The sequence below is a fragment of the Pelecanus crispus genome, chromosome W, assembly GCF_030463565.1.
Source record: "Pelecanus crispus isolate bPelCri1 chromosome W, bPelCri1.pri, whole genome shotgun sequence".
Lineage (NCBI taxonomy): Eukaryota > Metazoa > Chordata > Aves > Pelecaniformes > Pelecanidae > Pelecanus > Pelecanus crispus.
The window spans coordinates 18,559,320-18,578,558 of record NC_134675.1 but is presented as its reverse complement, the minus strand read 5'-3'; the positions used below and the strand labels follow the sequence as shown (position 1 = coordinate 18,578,558).

Genomic DNA, 19,239 nt, shown 5'->3' with positions numbered 1-19,239 from the left:
AATCTAGTGCAAAAAGGGGAAAAGACATGCAGCTGTACTTAAGGAATCTGGGAGGAAGAGGAGTGAGCCTGCCTGCTCTGAGCAACAATAATCCATTAGGTTGGATTATCCGCCCAAGAAATCACAGCCACAGGATGGAAAGAGGATGTGACCTTAATGTGTCCCTTCCAAATTCTCAACACTTGGTAATCTTTTGGAGGTATCACTAATTTTGTGTCTGACTAAAATGATATTACAAGAAGTTATATGCCTAGACTCTCACTAGCCAGATACCTTCTCTGAAAGATGGCTTCTGCTTATCAGCATTACACATGAAGACAAAAGCACATTTGGTAGATATAGTCTCTATTGAACTTGCAGAAAGTATGTCAGGCAAGGAAAGCTCAACTTCAGGAAATATAGGATATCAACTCCTGTGGGAAGCTGCATTGATGCTCACTAGAATCCATATACAAACCTAATTGCCTATATAAGGATATGTGGTGATTTTAACCACAAAGTTCTACGTTTGTGCAAATCCATATACTTAATACAAAACTCCATTGTAGCCATAACACACCTATGCAGACTGTGTACACCTCTCTTTAAAGCTATAAAAAATGCAAGGCTTTTCAAGGCTGAAAAACATAGGTCCAAATGTTTTGTTTCATGAGCAACTCACAAATACACAGCAGTACACAATCTCACAACTACTGAGCAGCTGTCTTAAAACCAAAGCACAAGGTGGATTTATACTTCTAATAGTGCAAATCTCACTTCAGTGTTTTACATTTAGTAAATGTGTACACTCATTTTCATCCTCTCCTTCTGTTTTTATCATGTTAGATCTTTTAATATTTCTTTTGTGTCACCTGTAATTCACAAGTTTCCAATTCTTTTGTGTTGTATATCATTTAAAGATATCAAGTGAGCTGCATCAGCAGTACATCTATGTCCTGGTTTCGGCTGGGATAGAGTTAATTTTCTTCCTAGTAGCTGGCATAGTGCTGCATTTTGGATTTAGGATGAGAAGAATGTTGATAACACACTGATGTTTTAGTTGTTGCTAAGTACTGCTTATGCTAGTCAAGGACTTTTCAGCTTCCCATGCTCTGCCAGGTGCACAAGAAGCTGGGAGGGGGCACAGCCAGAATAGTTGATCCAAACTGACCAAAAGGCTATTCCATACCATGTGACGTCATGCTCAGCATATAAGCTGGGGGGGATGGCCGGGGAGCAGCGATCGCTGCTCGGGAACTGTCTGGGTATTGGTCGGTGGGTGGTGAGCAATTGCATTGTGCATCACTTGCTTTGTATATTATTATTATTATTACTATTATTATTATTATATTGTTATTATTATCATTACTATTTTACTTTATTTCAGTTATTAAACTGTTCTTATCTCAACCCAGGAGTTTTTCTCACTCTTACTCCTCTGATTCTCTCCCCCATCCCATCGGGGTAGGGGGAGTGAGCGAGTGGCTGCGTGGTGCTTAGTTGCTGGCTGGGGCTAAACCAGGACAGTCCTTTTTGGCCCCCAACGTGGGGCTCGAAGGGTTTGAGATAATAACAGATTAACCACAGTGTATTAAGGAATCTGCTAACAGTTCCTCGTCACAATATTAGTTCATCTGATCTGCACCATGCTCCTTTTTTTGCAGTACCTGATAAAGCTTGGTGTTGGTTTGTGCAGTTTGCTGTACTCTGCAGTGATTAGTGATGTTTTGCCTGGGACATTTGTTATTAAAACACTGTCCTCGAGCATTATTTGGTATCTAGGGATTGTACTGAAGCCATTACTGTACTTCGGGTACCACCTCATGGAGAGAGTTAGCAATTATACCTCTTCCTCTGAGAGATTTGTTGTGGAGGATATACAGAATGGCACCTTCGCTACCTTCTTCTATGATGTTTCCTCCTTCATTACAATAACTTTTCAGTATCTTGAACATCCTTGGGTAGTTAAGATACTTCTATTGCTATTTCTTGGGAATACTGTTTCGGTTTTGATAAAGGTTAGTAAGCAGTTTAAGAATATCATCCAGAGATCTGCCCCAAGGCTGGAGAGTTATGAGTGGCAGGATATGTGGGATAGTATGGGCAAGTACCTAGGACAGTGGGCACCTCCAGTGTTTTGGAACTTCACCCCTGAACAAGTGCAGAATCCTGAAGAACTAGTAAAGTATTTGGAAAAAGTATGTTGTCACCCTGGCAACTCCAGAGAGACACAAATCATTAGAACATGCTGGGGGCTGGCCCATGCTTATAGAGCCCTGTTCAACACTATTCAGTACCCTCAAGGGTAAGAGAGGGTCTCTGGATCTGATGACAAGACAACAGGCACTGCAGCTACTCCAACCCCCACCACAGGCACTGCAGCTGTTCCAACCCCAGTGACAGGCACTGTGGCTAAACCAGAGAACCAACCCGTGCCAGTATCAGTTGCCCCTATACAGAAGAAAAAATACACGAGAAAATCAGCTTGTTTAGTAAGGGATGAAGATGAACCAGGGCCATCACGAGAACCAGAGGAGGAAGAACCCATAAAGGAGATGGTAACCACCCGATCCCTATCCCTGAGTGAGCTGCGAGATATGCGAAAAGATTTCAGTCGTCATCCAGGCAAGCACATCATCACCTGGCTGCTCCAATGCTGGGATAACAGGGCCAGTAGCCTGGATTTAGAGGGCAAGGAAGCCAAGCAGCTGGGATCCCTTTCTAGGGAAGGGGGCATTGACAAAGTAATTGGAAAAGGGGCAAAACCGCTCAGCCTCTTGAGGCGACTTCTGTCAAGCATGAAGGAAAGGTATCCCTTCAAGGAGGATGTTATATATCGCCCAGGCAAATGGACCATGGCAGAGAAAGGTATCCAGTACCTGAGGGAATTAGGTGTGCTGGAGGTGATTTATAGTAACCTGATCGATGAGCAGTTACCCAAAGATCCAGATGAAGTCAGGTGCACACGACCCATGTGGCAGAAGGTGGTACAGAGTGCACCAGCATCGTATGCCAACTCGTTGGCATTACTGGCCTGGAGAGATGACGAGGCACCAACAGTGGATGAAGTGGCTGGCCGACTCCGGCAATACGAAGAAAGTCTCTCTTCCTCCCTAAGGGCCTGTGTCTCGGCTGTGAAAAAACCGTCCCAGGAGTTCCAGCAACTCAAAGAGGATAGGTCCTACTCTGAACCTGTACGAACCAGTATCTCAGCCATTAGGAGTCAACGTCCTTCAGCTCAAGAGAGAGGATATAGAGGATTCACACCACGGGGCACCCTGTGGTTTTAACCTGTGTGACCACGGAGAGGACATGAGGAAGTGGGATGGAACACCTACTTGGACCCTAGAGGCACGGGTGCATGAGTTGCAAGGAAAAACTATTAGAAAAGGTGGTTCTTCCAGGAAAATTGCAGCACCGGTTTCCAGTGAGCAATTCCCCAGACAGAGTAAGGGGGCTAATTTTACTTCTGACCTTAATCAAGGGACTCTTCATTCACATTTACAAGAAGTGAACAACGAATACTATGACCAGGATTAGAGGGGCCCTGCCTCCAGCCAGGTGGAGGAAAGGGACAACAGGGTTTCCTGGACTGTGTAGATTCGATGGCCTGGCACATCAGACCCACAGGAGTAGAAGGCTCTAGTGGACACTGGTGCACAGTGTACCCTAATGCCATCAAGCTATACAGGGGCAGAACCCATCTGTATTTCTGGAGTGACGGGGGAATCCCAACACCTAACTGAATTGGAGGCTGAAGTGAGCCTAACCGGGAATGAGTGGTAGAAGCACCCCATTGTAACTGGCCCAGAGGCCCCTTGCATCCTTGGCATAGACTACCTCAGGAGAGTGTATTTCCAGGACCCAAAAGGGTACCGGTGGGCTTTTGGTATAGCTGCCTTGGAGACGGAGGAAATGAAACAGCTGTCCACCTTGCCCAGTCTCTCGGAGGACCCTTCTGTTGTGGGGTTGCTGAGGGTCGAGGAACAACAGGTGCCCATCGCTACCACAACAGTGCACAGGCGGCAATATCGAACCAACCGAGACTCCCTGATTCCCATCCATAACCTGATTCGTCGCCTGGAGAGCCAAGGAGTGATCAGCAAGACTCGCTCACCCTTTAACAGTCCCATAAGGCCAGTGCGAAAGTCTAATGGGGAGTGGAGACTAACAGTAGACTACCGTGGCCTGAACAAAGTTACACCACCACTGAGTGCTGACATGCAAGTCATGCTATAACTTCAGTACAAACTGGAGTCAAAGGCAGCCAAGTGGTATGCCACAATTTATATCGCCAATCCGTTTTTCTCAATCCCTTTGGCAGCAGAGTGCAGGCCTCAGTTTGCGTTCACTTGGAGGGGTGTCCAGTACAACTGGAACCGACTGCCCCAGGGGTGGAAGCACAGCCCCACCATTTGCCATGGACTGATCCAGACGGCACTGGAACACCGTGAAGCTCCAGAACATCTGCAGTATATTGATGACATCATTGTGTGGGGCAACACAGCAGAAGACGTTTTTGAGAAGGGAAAGAAAATAGTCCAAATCCTTCTGAAGGCTGGTTTTGCCATAAAACAGAGTAAGGTCAAGGGACCTGCACAGGAGATCCAGTTCTTAGGAATAAAATGGCAAGATGGACTTTGTCAGATCCCAAAGGATGTGATCAACAAAATAACAGCCATGTCCCCACCAACTAGCAAGAAGGAAACACAAGCTTTCTTAGGCGTTGTGGGTTTTTGGAGAATGCATATTCCAAATTACAGCCAGATCGTAAGCCCTCTCTATCAAGTGACCCCGAAGAAGAACAATTTCAAATGGGGCCCTGAGCAACAACAAGCCTTTGAACAAATTAAACGGGAGATAGTTCATGCAGTAGCCCTTGGGCCAGTCCAGGCCGGGCAGGACATAAAAAATGTGCTCTATACCACAGCCAGGGAGAATGGCCCTACCTGGAGCCTCTGGCAGAAAGCACCAGGGGAGACTCGAGGTCGACCCCTAGGGTTTTGGAGTCGGGGATACAGAGGATCCGAAGCCCACTATACTCCAACTGAGAAAGAGATACTGGCAGCATATGAAGGGGTTCGAGCTGCTTCGGAAGTGGTTGGTACTGAAGCACAGCTCCTGCTGGCACCCTGACTGCCGGTGCTGGGCTGGATGTTCAGAGGGAGGGTCCCCTCTACACATCAGGCAACTGATGCTACATGGAGTAAGTGGGTTGCACTAATCAGACAACGGGCTCGAATAGGAAACCCCAGTCACCCAGAAATCCTGGAAGTGATCATGGACTGGCCAGGAGGCAAAAGTTTTGGAATATCACCAGAGGAGGAGGTGACGCGTGCTGAGCAGGCCCCACTGTATAATACATTGCCAGAAAATGAGAAGTAATATGCCCTGTTCACTGATGGTCCTGTCGTCTTGTGGGAAAGCATCGGAGGTGGAAAGCTGCTGTATGGAGTCCTATACGACAAGTCGCAGAAACTGCTGAAGGAGAAGGGGAGTCGAGTCAGTTTGCAGAGGTGAAAGCCATCCAGCTGCATTGTGGCAAGATATTGCTGCCCGGGTAGAGAACCTGGTTGTAAAATTTCGTCACGTAGATGCTCACGTACCCAAGAGTCGGGCCACTGAAGAACGTCAGAACAACCAGCAGGTGGATCAGGCTGCTAAGATTGAAGTGGCTCAGGTGGATCTGGACTGGCAAAATAAGGGTGAACTATTTATAGCTCAGTGGGCCCATGACACCTCAGGCCATCAAGGAAGAGATGCAACATATAGATGGGCTTGTGATCAAGGGGTGGACTTGCCCATGGACACTATTGCACAGGTTATCCATGAATGTGAAACATGTGTTGCGATCAATCAACCCAAGTGGTTCAAGCCCCTCTGGTATGGAGGACGATGGCTGAAATATAAATATGGGGAGGCCTGGCAGATTGATTATATCACACTCCCGGAAACCCACCAAGGCAAGCGCTATGTGCTCACCATGGTGGAAACAACCACCGGATGGCTGCAAACATATCCCGTGCCCCATGCCACCGCCCGGAACACCATCCTGGGCCTTGAAAAGCAAATCCTGTGGCAACATGGCACCCCAGAAAGAATCGAGTCAGACAACGGGGACTCATTTCCGAAACAACCTCATAGACACCTGGGCCAAAGAGCACGGCATTGAGTGGGTATATCACATCCCCTGTCATGCACCAGCGTCCAGGAAAATTGAACGATACAATGGACTGTTAAAGAATACCCTGAGAGCAATGGGTGGTGGGACATTCAAACATTGGGATACACAGTTAGCAAAAGCCACCTGGTTAGTCAACACTAGGGGATCTGCCAATCGAGCTGGCCCTGCCCAATCAAAACTTTTACTGTACTTTTTACCTTCTATTGTAGAAGGGTATAATGCCCCTGTAGTGCACATGAAAAATATGCTGGGGAAGACAGTCTGGGTTACTTCCCCCTCTGGCAAAGGCAAACCCATTCGTGGGATTGCTTTTGCTCAAGGACCTGGGTGCACTGGGTGAGTAATGTGAAAGGATGGGGAAGTCCAATGTGTACCTCAAGGGGATTTGATTTTGGGTGAAAATAGCCAATGAACTGAATGGTGTGACGTTAATTGCTATATAATACTGTATGTCATCACTACTATGGTTGCTATATGCCACATCAATGGTATTACAGTAAGAATCGCCCAGCTTAATGAAGATGAACTTTGATGAAACCAAGCAAAGTGCACTAGTGTTGGAACAAGAACTGGCTTCAGCATGCAACAGTCCAACACCGCACACCACCTCTCCTGCTCTGAAAGACTGTGATGACAGATGGAACCCAAAGTCATGGACTAAATTAACTCAATGGGCATATTAGAGGGATGGCCCTCTAATCACAAAGGGAATGATATCTGTGTGTATATATCAAGACAGGGAAAGTGGTGGTGATTAATTAGAATACATTGGGAAGGGTAGGACCTGGACATGATGTAGATGGTATAGAATAAGGGGTGGATACTGTCCTGGTTTGGGCTGGGATAGAGTTAATTTTCTTCCTAGTAGCTGGCATAGTGCTGCGTTTTGCATTTAGGATGAGAAGAATGTTGATAACACACTGATGTTTTAGTTGTTGCCAAGTACTGCTTATGCTAGTCAAGGACTTTTCAGCTTCCCATGCCCTGCCAGGTGCACAAGAAACTGGGAGGGGGCACAGCCGGAATAGTTGATCCAAACTGACCAAAAGGCTATTCCATACCATGTGACGTCATGCTCAGTATATAAGCTGGGGGGGATGGCCGGGGAGCAGCGATCGCTGCTCGGGAACTGTCTGGGTATCGGTCGGTGGGTGGTGAGCAATTGCATTGTGCATTACTTGCTTTGTATATTATTATTATTATTATTATATTGTTATTATTATCATTACTATTTTACTTTATTTCAGTTATTAAACTGTTCTTATCTCAACCCAGGAGTTTTTCTCACTCTTACTCCTCTGATTCTCTCCCCCATCCCACCGGGGCAGGGGGAGTGAGCGAGCAGCTGCATGGTTCTTAGCTGCTGGCTGGGGCTAAACCACAATAACCTAGTAGTTTAAGAGAAATTTATTTACATTTATTTAAATCTTGTTATGATTTATGCTCAAGTCTAGAAAAAAAATGAATGACTTAGGTATGTATTCTAATAAAATCCTCAGCTCTGTAGAACCCTAATGTTTGGGGGTTTTATGTTTGTAATAAGTAGCATTAACATATGATAGCAGATCTAACTTGTTTTTTTCAGGAAACTTCTGATAGCCTTTCTTGGGTTTGACAACCCTGTGTGGATGCTTACCTGTAGAAACTGCTAAAAGCAATAGGCTTTTTGCGATTCACTTTGGTATGCTCATGATTTCAGAGGATTACTAGCATTTAAAAGACTTTTGACTTTTCAGATCGATTTTCAAAGGCAAGAAATAGTTTTCTAAGATCACTGCTCAACAAGCACACTGGTCCAAACACTTACTATTTTAAATCAAGAAACACTGCTACCTCTAAAACCAACAACATTAACATCTGTTATGATTGGAACATCAGGACTACAAAATAATATTTTCCTGAATCATCAGCTGTGAAAAGTTACTTACAATTTTGGTAGTCCATGTAATACTTAAACAGATCTTTTTGCATGAAGTAGGAGCTACAGAAGTTTAAATTCTGAATCTATTTTAGAAAGCACTTATGAAAAAATTGTATATGCTTATTTTGCAACCTTTCTCTGGCATATTCTGTCACAACTGAGTTTTGCAACAAAACCAAACGGAGGCCACTATTCTCAGCATTACAAAAGTTGAATGCTTCAAGGAGAAAGAATCACTTCTGTCCTTATTTGACCTCAGCAGAACTATTAACTCATTTGTCAGATGACCCATACCAGTCTCATTATCTTCACATTTTGCTTTTACATGGAAGTCAAGAGGACTGTGTACATTTAACCATCAGTAGGCGTCTGAAAACAATGGAGCTGCACAGACACTTCACATTAATAAAGTGGAAGATCTTTATTGTGTTCAGAAAGACAGCTTGGCTTTCAGATAGTAGACTGATCTTGTAGGAAGTTCAGCTGTGTATATATGGCATTGAAACTACAGATCCATAAAAAAAAAAGAAGATGATGCTGCATTTACAGTCATTCTTCAGGTTAGAATGGCATTAAATTTTTACTATTTTTCTTCAAAATGTGAACGCACACAGCATGGGGAACAAACAGGAGGAGCTGGAAGCTACTGTGCTACTAGAAAGCTATGACCTGATTGCCATAACCGAAACCTGGTGGGACGAATCCCATGACTGGAATGTGGCTGTTCAGAACAGGCTGTTCAGAAGGGACAGGCGAGGAAGGAGGGGCGGAGGCGTTGCACTCTACATAAAGAAATCAATACAGTGTGAAGAGCTGTCCCTGAAGAATAGCCACGAGCAGGTCGAAAGCTTATAGGTAAGAGTCAGAACCAGAGGCAACAAAGGGAACCTTGTGGTTGGTGTCTACTACAGGCCGCCTGATCAAGGGGAGCCTGCTGACGAAGCCTTCTTCCAGCTCTGGGAGGCTTCGTGCTTGCAGACTCTTGTCCTGCTGGGGGACTTCAACCACCCCGACATTTGCTGGAAAAGCAACACAGCGAGCTGTAGGCAATCCAGGAGATTCCTGGAATGCATAGACGACAACTTCCTAAGCCAGGTAATAGACACACCTACCCGAGGGGACGCGATACTGGATCTGATGGTCACCAATGCAAGTGAGCAATGCAGCTTGGGCTGCAGTGATCATGCATTGGTGCAGTTCACGCTCCTGAGGGACATGGGAAAAGCGAGGAGTGCAGTCAGGTCCCTAAATTTTAGAAAAGCAAACTTCCAGCTCTTCAAGGAGTTAGTCAGAAGGACCCCCTGGGAAACGATCCTCCGGGACAGGGGAATGGAACAGAGCTGGCAGATCTTTAAGGACACCTTCCATAGAGCACAAGAGCTCTCAATTCCCATGTGTAAGAAATCAGGCAAGGAAGGGAAGAGACCAGCATGGCTGAGTCGAGACCTGCTGGTCAACCTAAAGAGTAAGAGGGAACTGCACAGGCAGTGGAAGCAGGGTCCTGGGAAGAGTACAGGGAAGCTGCCTGGTTGTGTAGGGAGGGGGTCAGGAAGGCCAAGGCGAGGATGGAGCTGAATTTGGCAAGGGATGTAAAGAATAACAAGAAGGGCTTCTACAGGTATATCAACCAGAAAAGGAAGGTTAAAGAAAGGGTACCGTCCCTGATGAACAAGAATGCCGACCTAGTATCAACAGACAAGGAGAAAGCAGGGGTACTCAACAACTTCTTTGCCTCGGTCTTCACCGGCAACCTCTCTCCTCGCCCCTCCCGAATCGATGGACCAAAAGATGGGGACCAGGGGGGTAGAGCCCCTCCCACTGTGAGGGAAGATCAGGTTCGAGACCACCTGAGGAACCTCAATGTACACAAGTCTATGGGACCTGATGAGATGCATCCCAGAGTCCTGAGGGAATTGGCTGATGTAGTTGCCAAGCCACTCTCCATGATATTTGAAAAGTCATGGCAGTCCGGTGAAGTCCCTGCTGACTGGAAGAAGGGGAATGTTGTGCCCATTTTTAAAAAGGGAAGAAAGGAGGACCCTGGGAACTACCGACCTGTCAGCCTCACCTCTGTGCCTGGGAAGATCATGGAACAGATTCTCCTAGAAGCTATGCTCAAGCACATGGAGGACAGGGAGGTGATTCGAGACAGCCAGCACGGATTCACCAAGGGCAAGTCCTGCCTGATCAACCTAGTGGCTTTCTATGAAGGAGTGACTGCATCAGTGGACAAGGGAAAAGCAATGGATGTCATCTACTTGGACTTCTGTAAAGCGTTCGACACAGTCCCCCACAACATCCTTCTCTCTAAATTGGGGAGATATGGGTTTGATGGGTGGACTGTTCGATGGATAAGGAATTGGCTGGATGGTCGCATCCAGAGGGTAGTGGTCAACGGCTCGATGTCCACATGGAGACCGGTGACAAGTGGGGTCCCTCAGGGGTCCGTACTGGGACCGGTGCTGTTTAACATCTTCATCAATGACATAGACAGTGGGATTGAGTGCACCCTCAGCAAGTTTGCAGTTGACACCAAGCTGAGTGGTGCGGTTGACACGCCAGAAGGACAAGATGTCATCCAGAGGGACCTGGACAAGCCGGAGAGATGGGCCTGTGTGAACATCATGAGGTTAAACAAGGCCAAGTGCAAGGTCCTGCACCTGGGACGGGACAACCCCCGGTATCAGTACAGGCTGGGGGATGAAGAGATTGAGAGCAGCCCTGCGGAGAAGGACTTGGGGGTACTGGTGGATGAAAAGCTGGACATGAGCCGGCAATGTGCCCTTGCAGCCCAGAAAGCCAACCGTATCCTGGGCTGCATCAAAAGAAGCGTGGCCAGCAGGTCGAGGGAGGTGATTCTGCCCCTCTACTCTGCTCTGGTGAGACCTCATCTGGAGTACTGCGTCCAGCTCTGGAGCCCTCAGCACAAGAAGGACATGGACCTGCTGGAGCGGGTCCAGAGGAGGGCCACAAAAATGATCTGAGGGCTGGAGCACCTGTCCTACGAGGACAGGCTGAGAGAGTTGGGGTTGTTCAGCCTGGAGAAGAGAAGGCTGCGAGGAGACCTTATTGCAGCCTTTCAGTACTTAAAGGGGGCCTATAGGAAGGATGGAGACAATCTTTTCAGCAAGGCCTTGTTGTTGACAGGACAATGAGTAATGGTTTTAAACTAAAAAAGAATAGATTTAGACTAGACATAAGGAAGAAATTTTTTACAGTGAGGGTGGGTGAAGCACTGGAACAGGTTGCCCAGAGAGGTAGTGGAGGCCCCATCCCTAGAAACATTCAAGGTCAGCTTGGATGGGGCTCTGAGCATCCTGATCTAGTTAAAGCTGTCCCTGCTCACTGCAGGGGGGTTGGGCTAGATGACCTCTAAAGGTCCCTTCCAACCCAAAGCATTCTATGATTCTATGAACAGAGACTTACGTCACCTGCCTGAGGAAAGAACACTGCAATAAACCCATGTATCACAAAAGTATAAACTGATTTGTTTTTTCTGTAAAAATCCTACACCCTTAAAATTCAACAGTACCAACGAAAACACCAAATAAGTTTTTCCCAGAAGATATGCAGTCTTATAAGACATATTCTATAAATTGTCAGAGCTAGAAAAAATCTGGCATACCATCAAAACTTCTATACATTCATAAAGCAACAATCTAGTTAATCCTTAGCACTCTAGTTCAATCTTCTTGTTCCATTTCTGTGGCCAGCTAGAGCATTCAAGTCAAGAAGTAGCTTACTCTCAAAAGAAAGGAAAATCTTGCTTTATAGGAAACAGTAGTGTATGGGCAGGAACACCATACAAATCAAAGCAAACAGCTTTATTAGTAGTCTTGCCTTCCTCAAATCTTATCTCAAACTATCTTAAAAGACAGGTTGAGGAACTTTTTACATGGTTGGGGTTTTAAACATACTGTTTTTCTTCCTAACCTCCTAAGCAGTTCATCAAGATAAACAGAAATATTTCCTCGAAGTGATACTGATTTGTCTACATAATGTACACTAAATATAGCTAGTCGTCAGGAATCCTAAACTGGTTTTCAAGGAGGGGAAGCATGTCATTATCAGTGTGGGTCCACTCTGACAAATTGTCAACTGTTCTTCAAAATTAAATGATGCCATGCTGAAATATCTGTGTGCAGATTCTGAACAGTCTCCTCCTTTATTATAACTATGTTTTTATCTTGTTTGGTGAGTTTATGGACTGTTTATGTTCTCTGTACAAAATGCCACTGAACATTACTACCGGCACAGTTTGTTTTCACATCTTTACAATATCTCCTTTGAATTCTAGCATCTTTTCAAATTATCTTATAACCTCTCAGATGTTTGACTGCTGGAATATATTTGTAGCTTAAAAGACACCATAATTTTGAGAAGTAAATTTACCTGGATGGCTATCTGGCCACTTGGCAAATCCACCAACAAGACGATCTTGAGTTGACAGGATATAATTTCGGTTTTTCTCAAAATTTGTATATTGGAATATGTTCAAGAGCTGAAAAGAAGTTAGAATGTTACAGTAATATACTAAACTTGAGTATATTTTAAAATATTAAAATATAATGTCTATTTACATAGATAAGTAGTGCAATGTATCACTAATCTGTTAAACCCACTTATCCTGCATTTTTTCAAGATGAAAAACCTTTATAGTGATCTTTGCATATTCTTGTACTTGCACCAAATATGTAATTCTTCTAAGTAAAACAAGATGGTTAAAGAAATCAAAACAAGTCAATAACTATCCTGTAGGTTTTCTGTACACTACCTTCAAAGTTGCTCCCACCCAAAAGGAATAGCAAGTGTCTACAGGTTTGTTGGGTCGTCCATGGTAGCCATTCTGTTGTCTCATTATACACCACCTTCTTATCCTGTTCAGTTCTTTTTCTGAAAAGACTTCCTCCAGTTTACCCATCAAGCACAGCGATGCAATACCACAAAATGTAGAGCCACCTATGAGGAAACAGTTGTTTATGTAATGTTTTAAGATATTCAAATTTTCACTGAAGCCTGTATGATCTCAATCAGAATTTTAACTATGGTAATATCAATTAAACCAATGGATTTCTAAAAAGAGTACAACAGGAATGAGTAAATGGTAATGCAACAGAAGACATTTCTTGATATGTTACTTGCACAAGAAAGCTAATGGGAAACCAGCAATCAGACTGTCAGACTGAAGTAGAGATGCCAAAGGCAGTCACAGACACAAATCCCCAGAGAAGAAAAATAAACCGAAGGGTAAGTGTCTGACAAGCAGTAAGCAAAAAAAAAAAAACCAACAACAAAAAAACCACAAAACCCAAAAGACATGGTTAATGCTATGAAAAAAACTGGAGGATTCCCATGGTTGTACCAAACACACAAATTGTGCTTCTAAGGATTTTTTTTATTGTCAAGGAAACTGCAAGAAAAAATTTGAAATTAGAAGAGAAACTCATATTCTCTGTCTGTGTATCATTGCTATCACTTTTAAAAACCCATCAACGCTCATTCTGAGTCTACTACCTGTAATTATATAATTACAGCCTGGAAGTAAGCTGTTGATACAAGACATGGGGACCAAGATCCACTGTTACACTATTATGGCACTAGAAAACTCCATAATAATAATAATCTAGGATTATTTTTCATTCTGATGTTGAAATGCAGGAAGGATACTGAAGTAATGATATTTGTTATTGCTAGCATTCTACAGCAACTTATTTAACTACATTTTAAAATATGTAGGGGTATAATTTAAGTTTTTTCAACTTTGCCAAGGGTCTACGGGCCAGCTGCTGGATGGACTGACTGTCTTGATCAACTGGAGATGAGGAACAGCATCAGGTTGTCTGTGCTGTTCATATCTGTGTGAGTGCTGGTATTGTAACAGTATGTGGAAGGAAAGAGAGTCTGTTCCTTTAAGGGTATCTGGTCAAAGGCCTTTTCAATGCAAAAGGGGATATTAAGAAAAAGGGGGAAGCCATAAACAAGAAAATATACAGAGACACAAACCTGACCAACAAACAATAAGGGAGGCAGGGATGAGAACCAAACCAGGTCAGTCACACTAATTGGTAAGGATATATGGAGTGTGGGAATATTTATTTCATTAAGATTAACTGATCAAGGACCTTGTCAAATGAGGAAAAGGGGCAAGCCGTAAAAAATACACAGACACACAAACCTGACAGGCAAACATAATGGAGACAAAGACAGGAAACAAACCTGGTCAGTCACACTAATTGATGGATGCAAACCTGAGGGTCCAGGATGTTGGAGGGGAGGTCAGTGGAACTGTGCAAACAGATGAGGGAATATGCAGGGGAAGGAGGAGCAGGGAGGAACAAAATGGGAGTAGCCAGAAAAGGGTATAAAAAGTACTGGTCATGTCTAAAACAGCACTGGTCAATACACTTGTCTGACTGAGCCCTGCACCTGATCACCACAGTCTGTCCTATCTTCTTATTAAATCTTTTCTTAACTATCTTTCTGCATAAACTCTCTCTGTATCCCATGTGCATGTGTGCTCTAAGGACTAAGTGTCAGCTACTGGGGAGACCTGTGTGAGTGGATTTGGTGCCAGCTATTGGAGGAGTCAGACCAGGGCTGTAGGTGCCCCTGGGCTATGGTGTCAGCTACTGGAGTGGGCGGAGGTCTTGGCCACCAGCCACTGGGGCGGGAATGAGGTGTATCCCAAAAAAGCAGCTACTGGGAGGGACCAGACTTAGTGAGGTGAGTGGGGGCTTCAGTGCCAGTGGCTGGAGCAGGACTGCAGGTCACAGTCCATGTGCCTGGTGCTGGCTGCTGGGGGGGGGCTGAGTATCTGTATTTCCCCAAATCTGGTGGTGCATGGGGTGTGCATGTGTATTCACTAGCAAACCTCAAGCTGGACTAGCTGGCAAGTAGGAAGCCCTGGGTCTGGGCAGGGGCATCGGGCAGGGGTATCAGGCAGAGGGACTGTGCTGGTATTCAAGGGGAACTTTGCGAATGTGGAGTGCCTGCAGGACAAGTGTGTGAGTGCGTGCATGTTTGCTAGCAAGCATCAAGCTGGACAAGTCGGCGAGTAAGGGACCCATGCAGCAAGTAAGAGGGCAGTGCTACCAGGGTGTGGCCAGTACCCTCTGCTCCTGACACCTGGTATAGCATTGTTGCCAGGATATGGTGACACCCATTATGGAATAGGGAAGTATAACAGCACATGAGATATTCTGGATGGCAAAACCCATGATCCCCCAGTGGCCAGGGATGCCTCCTGTGACTGTTCACTCAACTCTTGCTCAGATTTTGGCTAACACACAGCTCATGCTAAGGTCTGATGTATGCTGGGAGAAGCACCATTAGGTCAAAGGGAGAGCAACAGGTAGGCAGGACACAATGGACAGGAAGAGATAAAGACCATTGTGCAGGTATCGTCACCTGCAGATTGCTGTCTCCTGCAGACAAAATTCTTGCATATTGATTGTCTGGCAGCCTCTTCAGAATCCACTAACTTATGGAAATGGTAAAGACTAAACTCCCAGACTGAGAGGTATAAATATATCAGCTTATCTAAAAGGCTTTTGAAAGAGATCCAACAGCAGCCAGTCTGCTAAGGCCTTCATGCTTCCTGGTGTGATACAGGGGACACCTGCACCATGAGGGAGGGGGAAAGGGGTGCACCCTCACTGTCAGCTAGAGTACTGTGACACTGCCTCCATCGTTCTTCTTCCTCTGAGGACTGAGTGAATGACTCGTGCTCTTTTCTAAAGTCAGAGTCTAGATTATGATTATTGTATTGTGTGCTGATTATTAAGAATTTGGCCCCATCTGCAGAGAGTCCAGGTGACTGAAAAGTCTAGGTAACTGAAATTTTTGGTAATAGGAAAGCTATGCTTATTGCTAGAAATTCCGTGTAATGATAAACTATGGTGATTACTCAAATCATATAATAATGAAGCTCGAAATATAACTACAACCCTGTGGCCAATTCTCATTCTGCCAAGGATCCTTAAAAGAACCTGCCTGTCCCTGTAGCGTCAGGTGACACAGACGGACAGAGGGGCCATGCTGGTACTTGGGGAATCTGCAAATGTGCATGTGCTTGTGAATTTAAAGAATGTCATTTGTGTGCCTTCCCTAGTGAACTATCTCTACCAGGTATATTTGGTGTATGTGGCAAGGTGTTGGTAGCAGGGGGGCTGCAGGGGTGGCCTCTGTGAGAAGAGACCAGGGGCTGCCCCTGTGCTGGACAGAATCAGTTCCAGCCAGCTCTGTAACGGACCCACCACTGGCCAAAGCTGAGCCAATCAGTGAAACTGGTGGCACCTCTGTGATAACATATTTAAGAAAGGGTAAAAAACACTGCACAGAAGTTGTGAGAGAGGAGGAAGGAAGGAAATAAAAGCATGAGAAACAACTCTGCAGACACTAAGGTCAGTGAAGAAGGAGGGGGAAGAGGTGCTCCAGGTGCTGGAACAGAGATTCCCCTGCAGCCCGTGAAAAAGACCATGGTGAAGCAGGTTGTCCCCCTGCAGCCAGTGGAAAGGACCATGCCAGAGCAGATGTGGATATGCTCTGAAGGAAGCTGCAGCCTGTGGAGACCCCATGCTGGAGCATGCTCCTGGCAGGAACTGCAGCCCGTGGAGGACCCACACTGGAGCAGTCTTATCCTCAAGGACTGCAGCCCATGGGAAGGACCAGTGCTGGATCAGGGAAAAGGTTGAGGAGGAAGGAGGGGCAGAGATGAAGTGGTATGAACTGTCTGTAACCCCCCACTCCCCATCCCCCCTGAGTGGCTGTGGCAGGATGGGGGCGGGGGGGCAGGGAAGAGGAGTCAGGAATGAAGGAGGGAAGTTGTACCTGGGAAGGAGGGGGGGGGAAGCTGTTTTAGTTTTTGTCTTTGTTTCTCACCACCCAGATCTATTTTAATTGGTGTACTGGTTTTGGCTGGCATGGAGTTAATTTTCTTCATAGCAGCAGGTATGGTGCTGTGTTTTGGATTTGTGACCAAAACAGTGTTGATAACACACCAATATTTTAGCTATTGCTGAACAGTGCTTACACAGCCTTAAGGCTTTTTCTCACACTGCCCCACCAGTAAGTAGGCTGGGAGTGCACAAGAAGTTGGGAGGGGACACAGCCAGGACAGCTGACCTCAACTGACCAAAGGGATATCCCATACCATATGACATCATGCTCAGCAATAAAAAGCTGGGGGAAGAAGGAGGAAGGGGGGAATGTTCGGAGTTATGGCGTTTGTCTTCCCAAGTCACTGTTATGCATGATGAAGCCCTGCTTTCCTGGAAATGGCTGAACACCTGCCTGCTGATGGGAAGTAGTGAATGAATTCCTTATTTCACTTTGCTTGCGCACACAGCTTTTGCTTTCCCTATTAAACTGTCTTTATCTCAACCCATGAGTTTTCTCAATTTTACCCCTCCGATTCTTTCCCCCATCCCACTGCTGGGGGAGTGAGTAAACAGCTGTGTGGGGCTTAGATGCCTACTGAGGTTAACCCACAACAACTGGCAAGAAATTAAATTAATCTTCCCTAAATCAAATCTGTTTTGCCCATGACAGTAACTGGTAAGTGGGGTGGGTTGACCTTGGCTGGCCGCCAGGTGTCCACCAAGCCACTCTATCATACCCCCCTCCTCAACAGGACAAGAGGAGAAAATAAGACAAAAAGCTCGTGGGTCGAGATAAGGACAGGGAGATCACTCACCAGTTACCGTTATGGGCAAAACAGACTTGAATTGGGGAAATTAATTTAATTTATTGCCAGTTAAACAGAGTAGGATAGTGAGAAATAATAACAAATCTAAAAACACCTTCCCCCACGTCTCCCTTCTTCCCAGGCTCAACTCTTTTACCTCCTCCCCTGCCCCAAGCAGCACAGGGGAATAGGGAATGGGGGTTACAGTCAGTTCATAATGCTTCGTCTCCCACTCCTTCCTCCTCATGCTCTTCCCTTGCTCCAGTGTGGGGTCCCTCCCACAGGATACAGTCCTTCACAAACTTCTCAACATGGGTCCTTCCCACAGGCTGCAGTTCTTCATGAACTGCTCCAGCTTGGGCCCTTTCCACGGGGTGCAGTCCTTCAGAAGCAGACTATTCCAGCATGGGTCCCCTGCGGGGTCACAGGTCCTGCCAGAAGAACCTGCTCTGGTGTGGGCTCTGCCCCACAGGCTGCAGTTCCTGCCAGGAGTCTGCTCCTGCATGGGCTCTCCACAGGATGCAGCTTCCTTCAGGGCACATCCACCTGCTCTGGCATGGTGTCTTCCACGTGCTGCAGGGGTACAACCTGCTTCACCATGTTCTTCACCATGGGCTGCAGGGGAATCTCTGCTCCGGCCCCTGGAGCACCTCCTCCCCCTCCTTCTCCTCTGACCTTGGTGTCTGCATAGTTGTTTCTCTCACATATTCTCACTCCTCTCTCCCAGCTGTTGCGCAGCAGTTTTTTACCCTTTTTTAAATATGTTATCACAGAGGCGCTACCACTGTCGCTGATTGGCTCAGCTTTGGGCAGCGGCGGGTCTGTCTTGGAGCCTGCTGGAACTGGCTCTGTCCAACATGGGGACAGCTCCTGACGTCTTCTCACAGAAGCCACCCCTGCAGCCCCCCCACTACCAAAACCTTGCAACGTGAACCCAATACAGTAAGTGATCTCCCTGTCTTATCTTGACCCATGAGCTTTTCCATCTTATTTTCCTCCCTCCGTCCTGCTGAGGAGTGGGAGTGAGAGAGCAGTTGGGTGGGGCTCTGACAGCCAGCCAAGGTCAACCCACCACACCAGCCAAAGAGGAGGAAGGGGACTTGGCTGTCTACACTTATGTTTATGTGTGTCTTGTATGTAGGTGCTGTTGAAGGTAGCATCTTGTCTGTGGCAGTCTGTGTAGCTGGCCATGTCAGTGTCCTCTGTATGTGTGTGCGTGTGTGTCTGGGATACATGCTCAGCTTTGCTACTGGTTGAACTTGCAAACAGGAAAGCAGCAGCTGCATCCCTCAGCCTGGGCAGAGACGCCGGGTCCCCGGGCTGGTCTTCAGCAACCAGGCAGGCAGGAGTCCTGGGCCAGAGCTGCTGGAGAAGGTGACCGCTCCTAACATCCCTTAACAATCAACACTGAATATTGTTTAGAACTACACAATATATAAAGTGACCATATCCTGTAGTAACTTAGGCCTG

General features: G+C 46.1%; 1 protein-coding gene across 1 annotated transcript in view; it reads right to left on the bottom strand.

Moving 5' to 3' along the window:
- The window catches only part of LOC142596467 (geranylgeranyl transferase type-1 subunit beta-like), an 89,056-nt gene that overhangs the window by 922 nt on the left and 68,895 nt on the right, over positions 1–19,239 (bottom strand). The window contains 2 exon segments of the mRNA XM_075725588.1: positions 12,477–12,585; positions 12,859–13,043. Of these exon segments, the coding sequence (XP_075581703.1) occupies positions 12,477–12,585; positions 12,859–13,043 (294 nt within the window).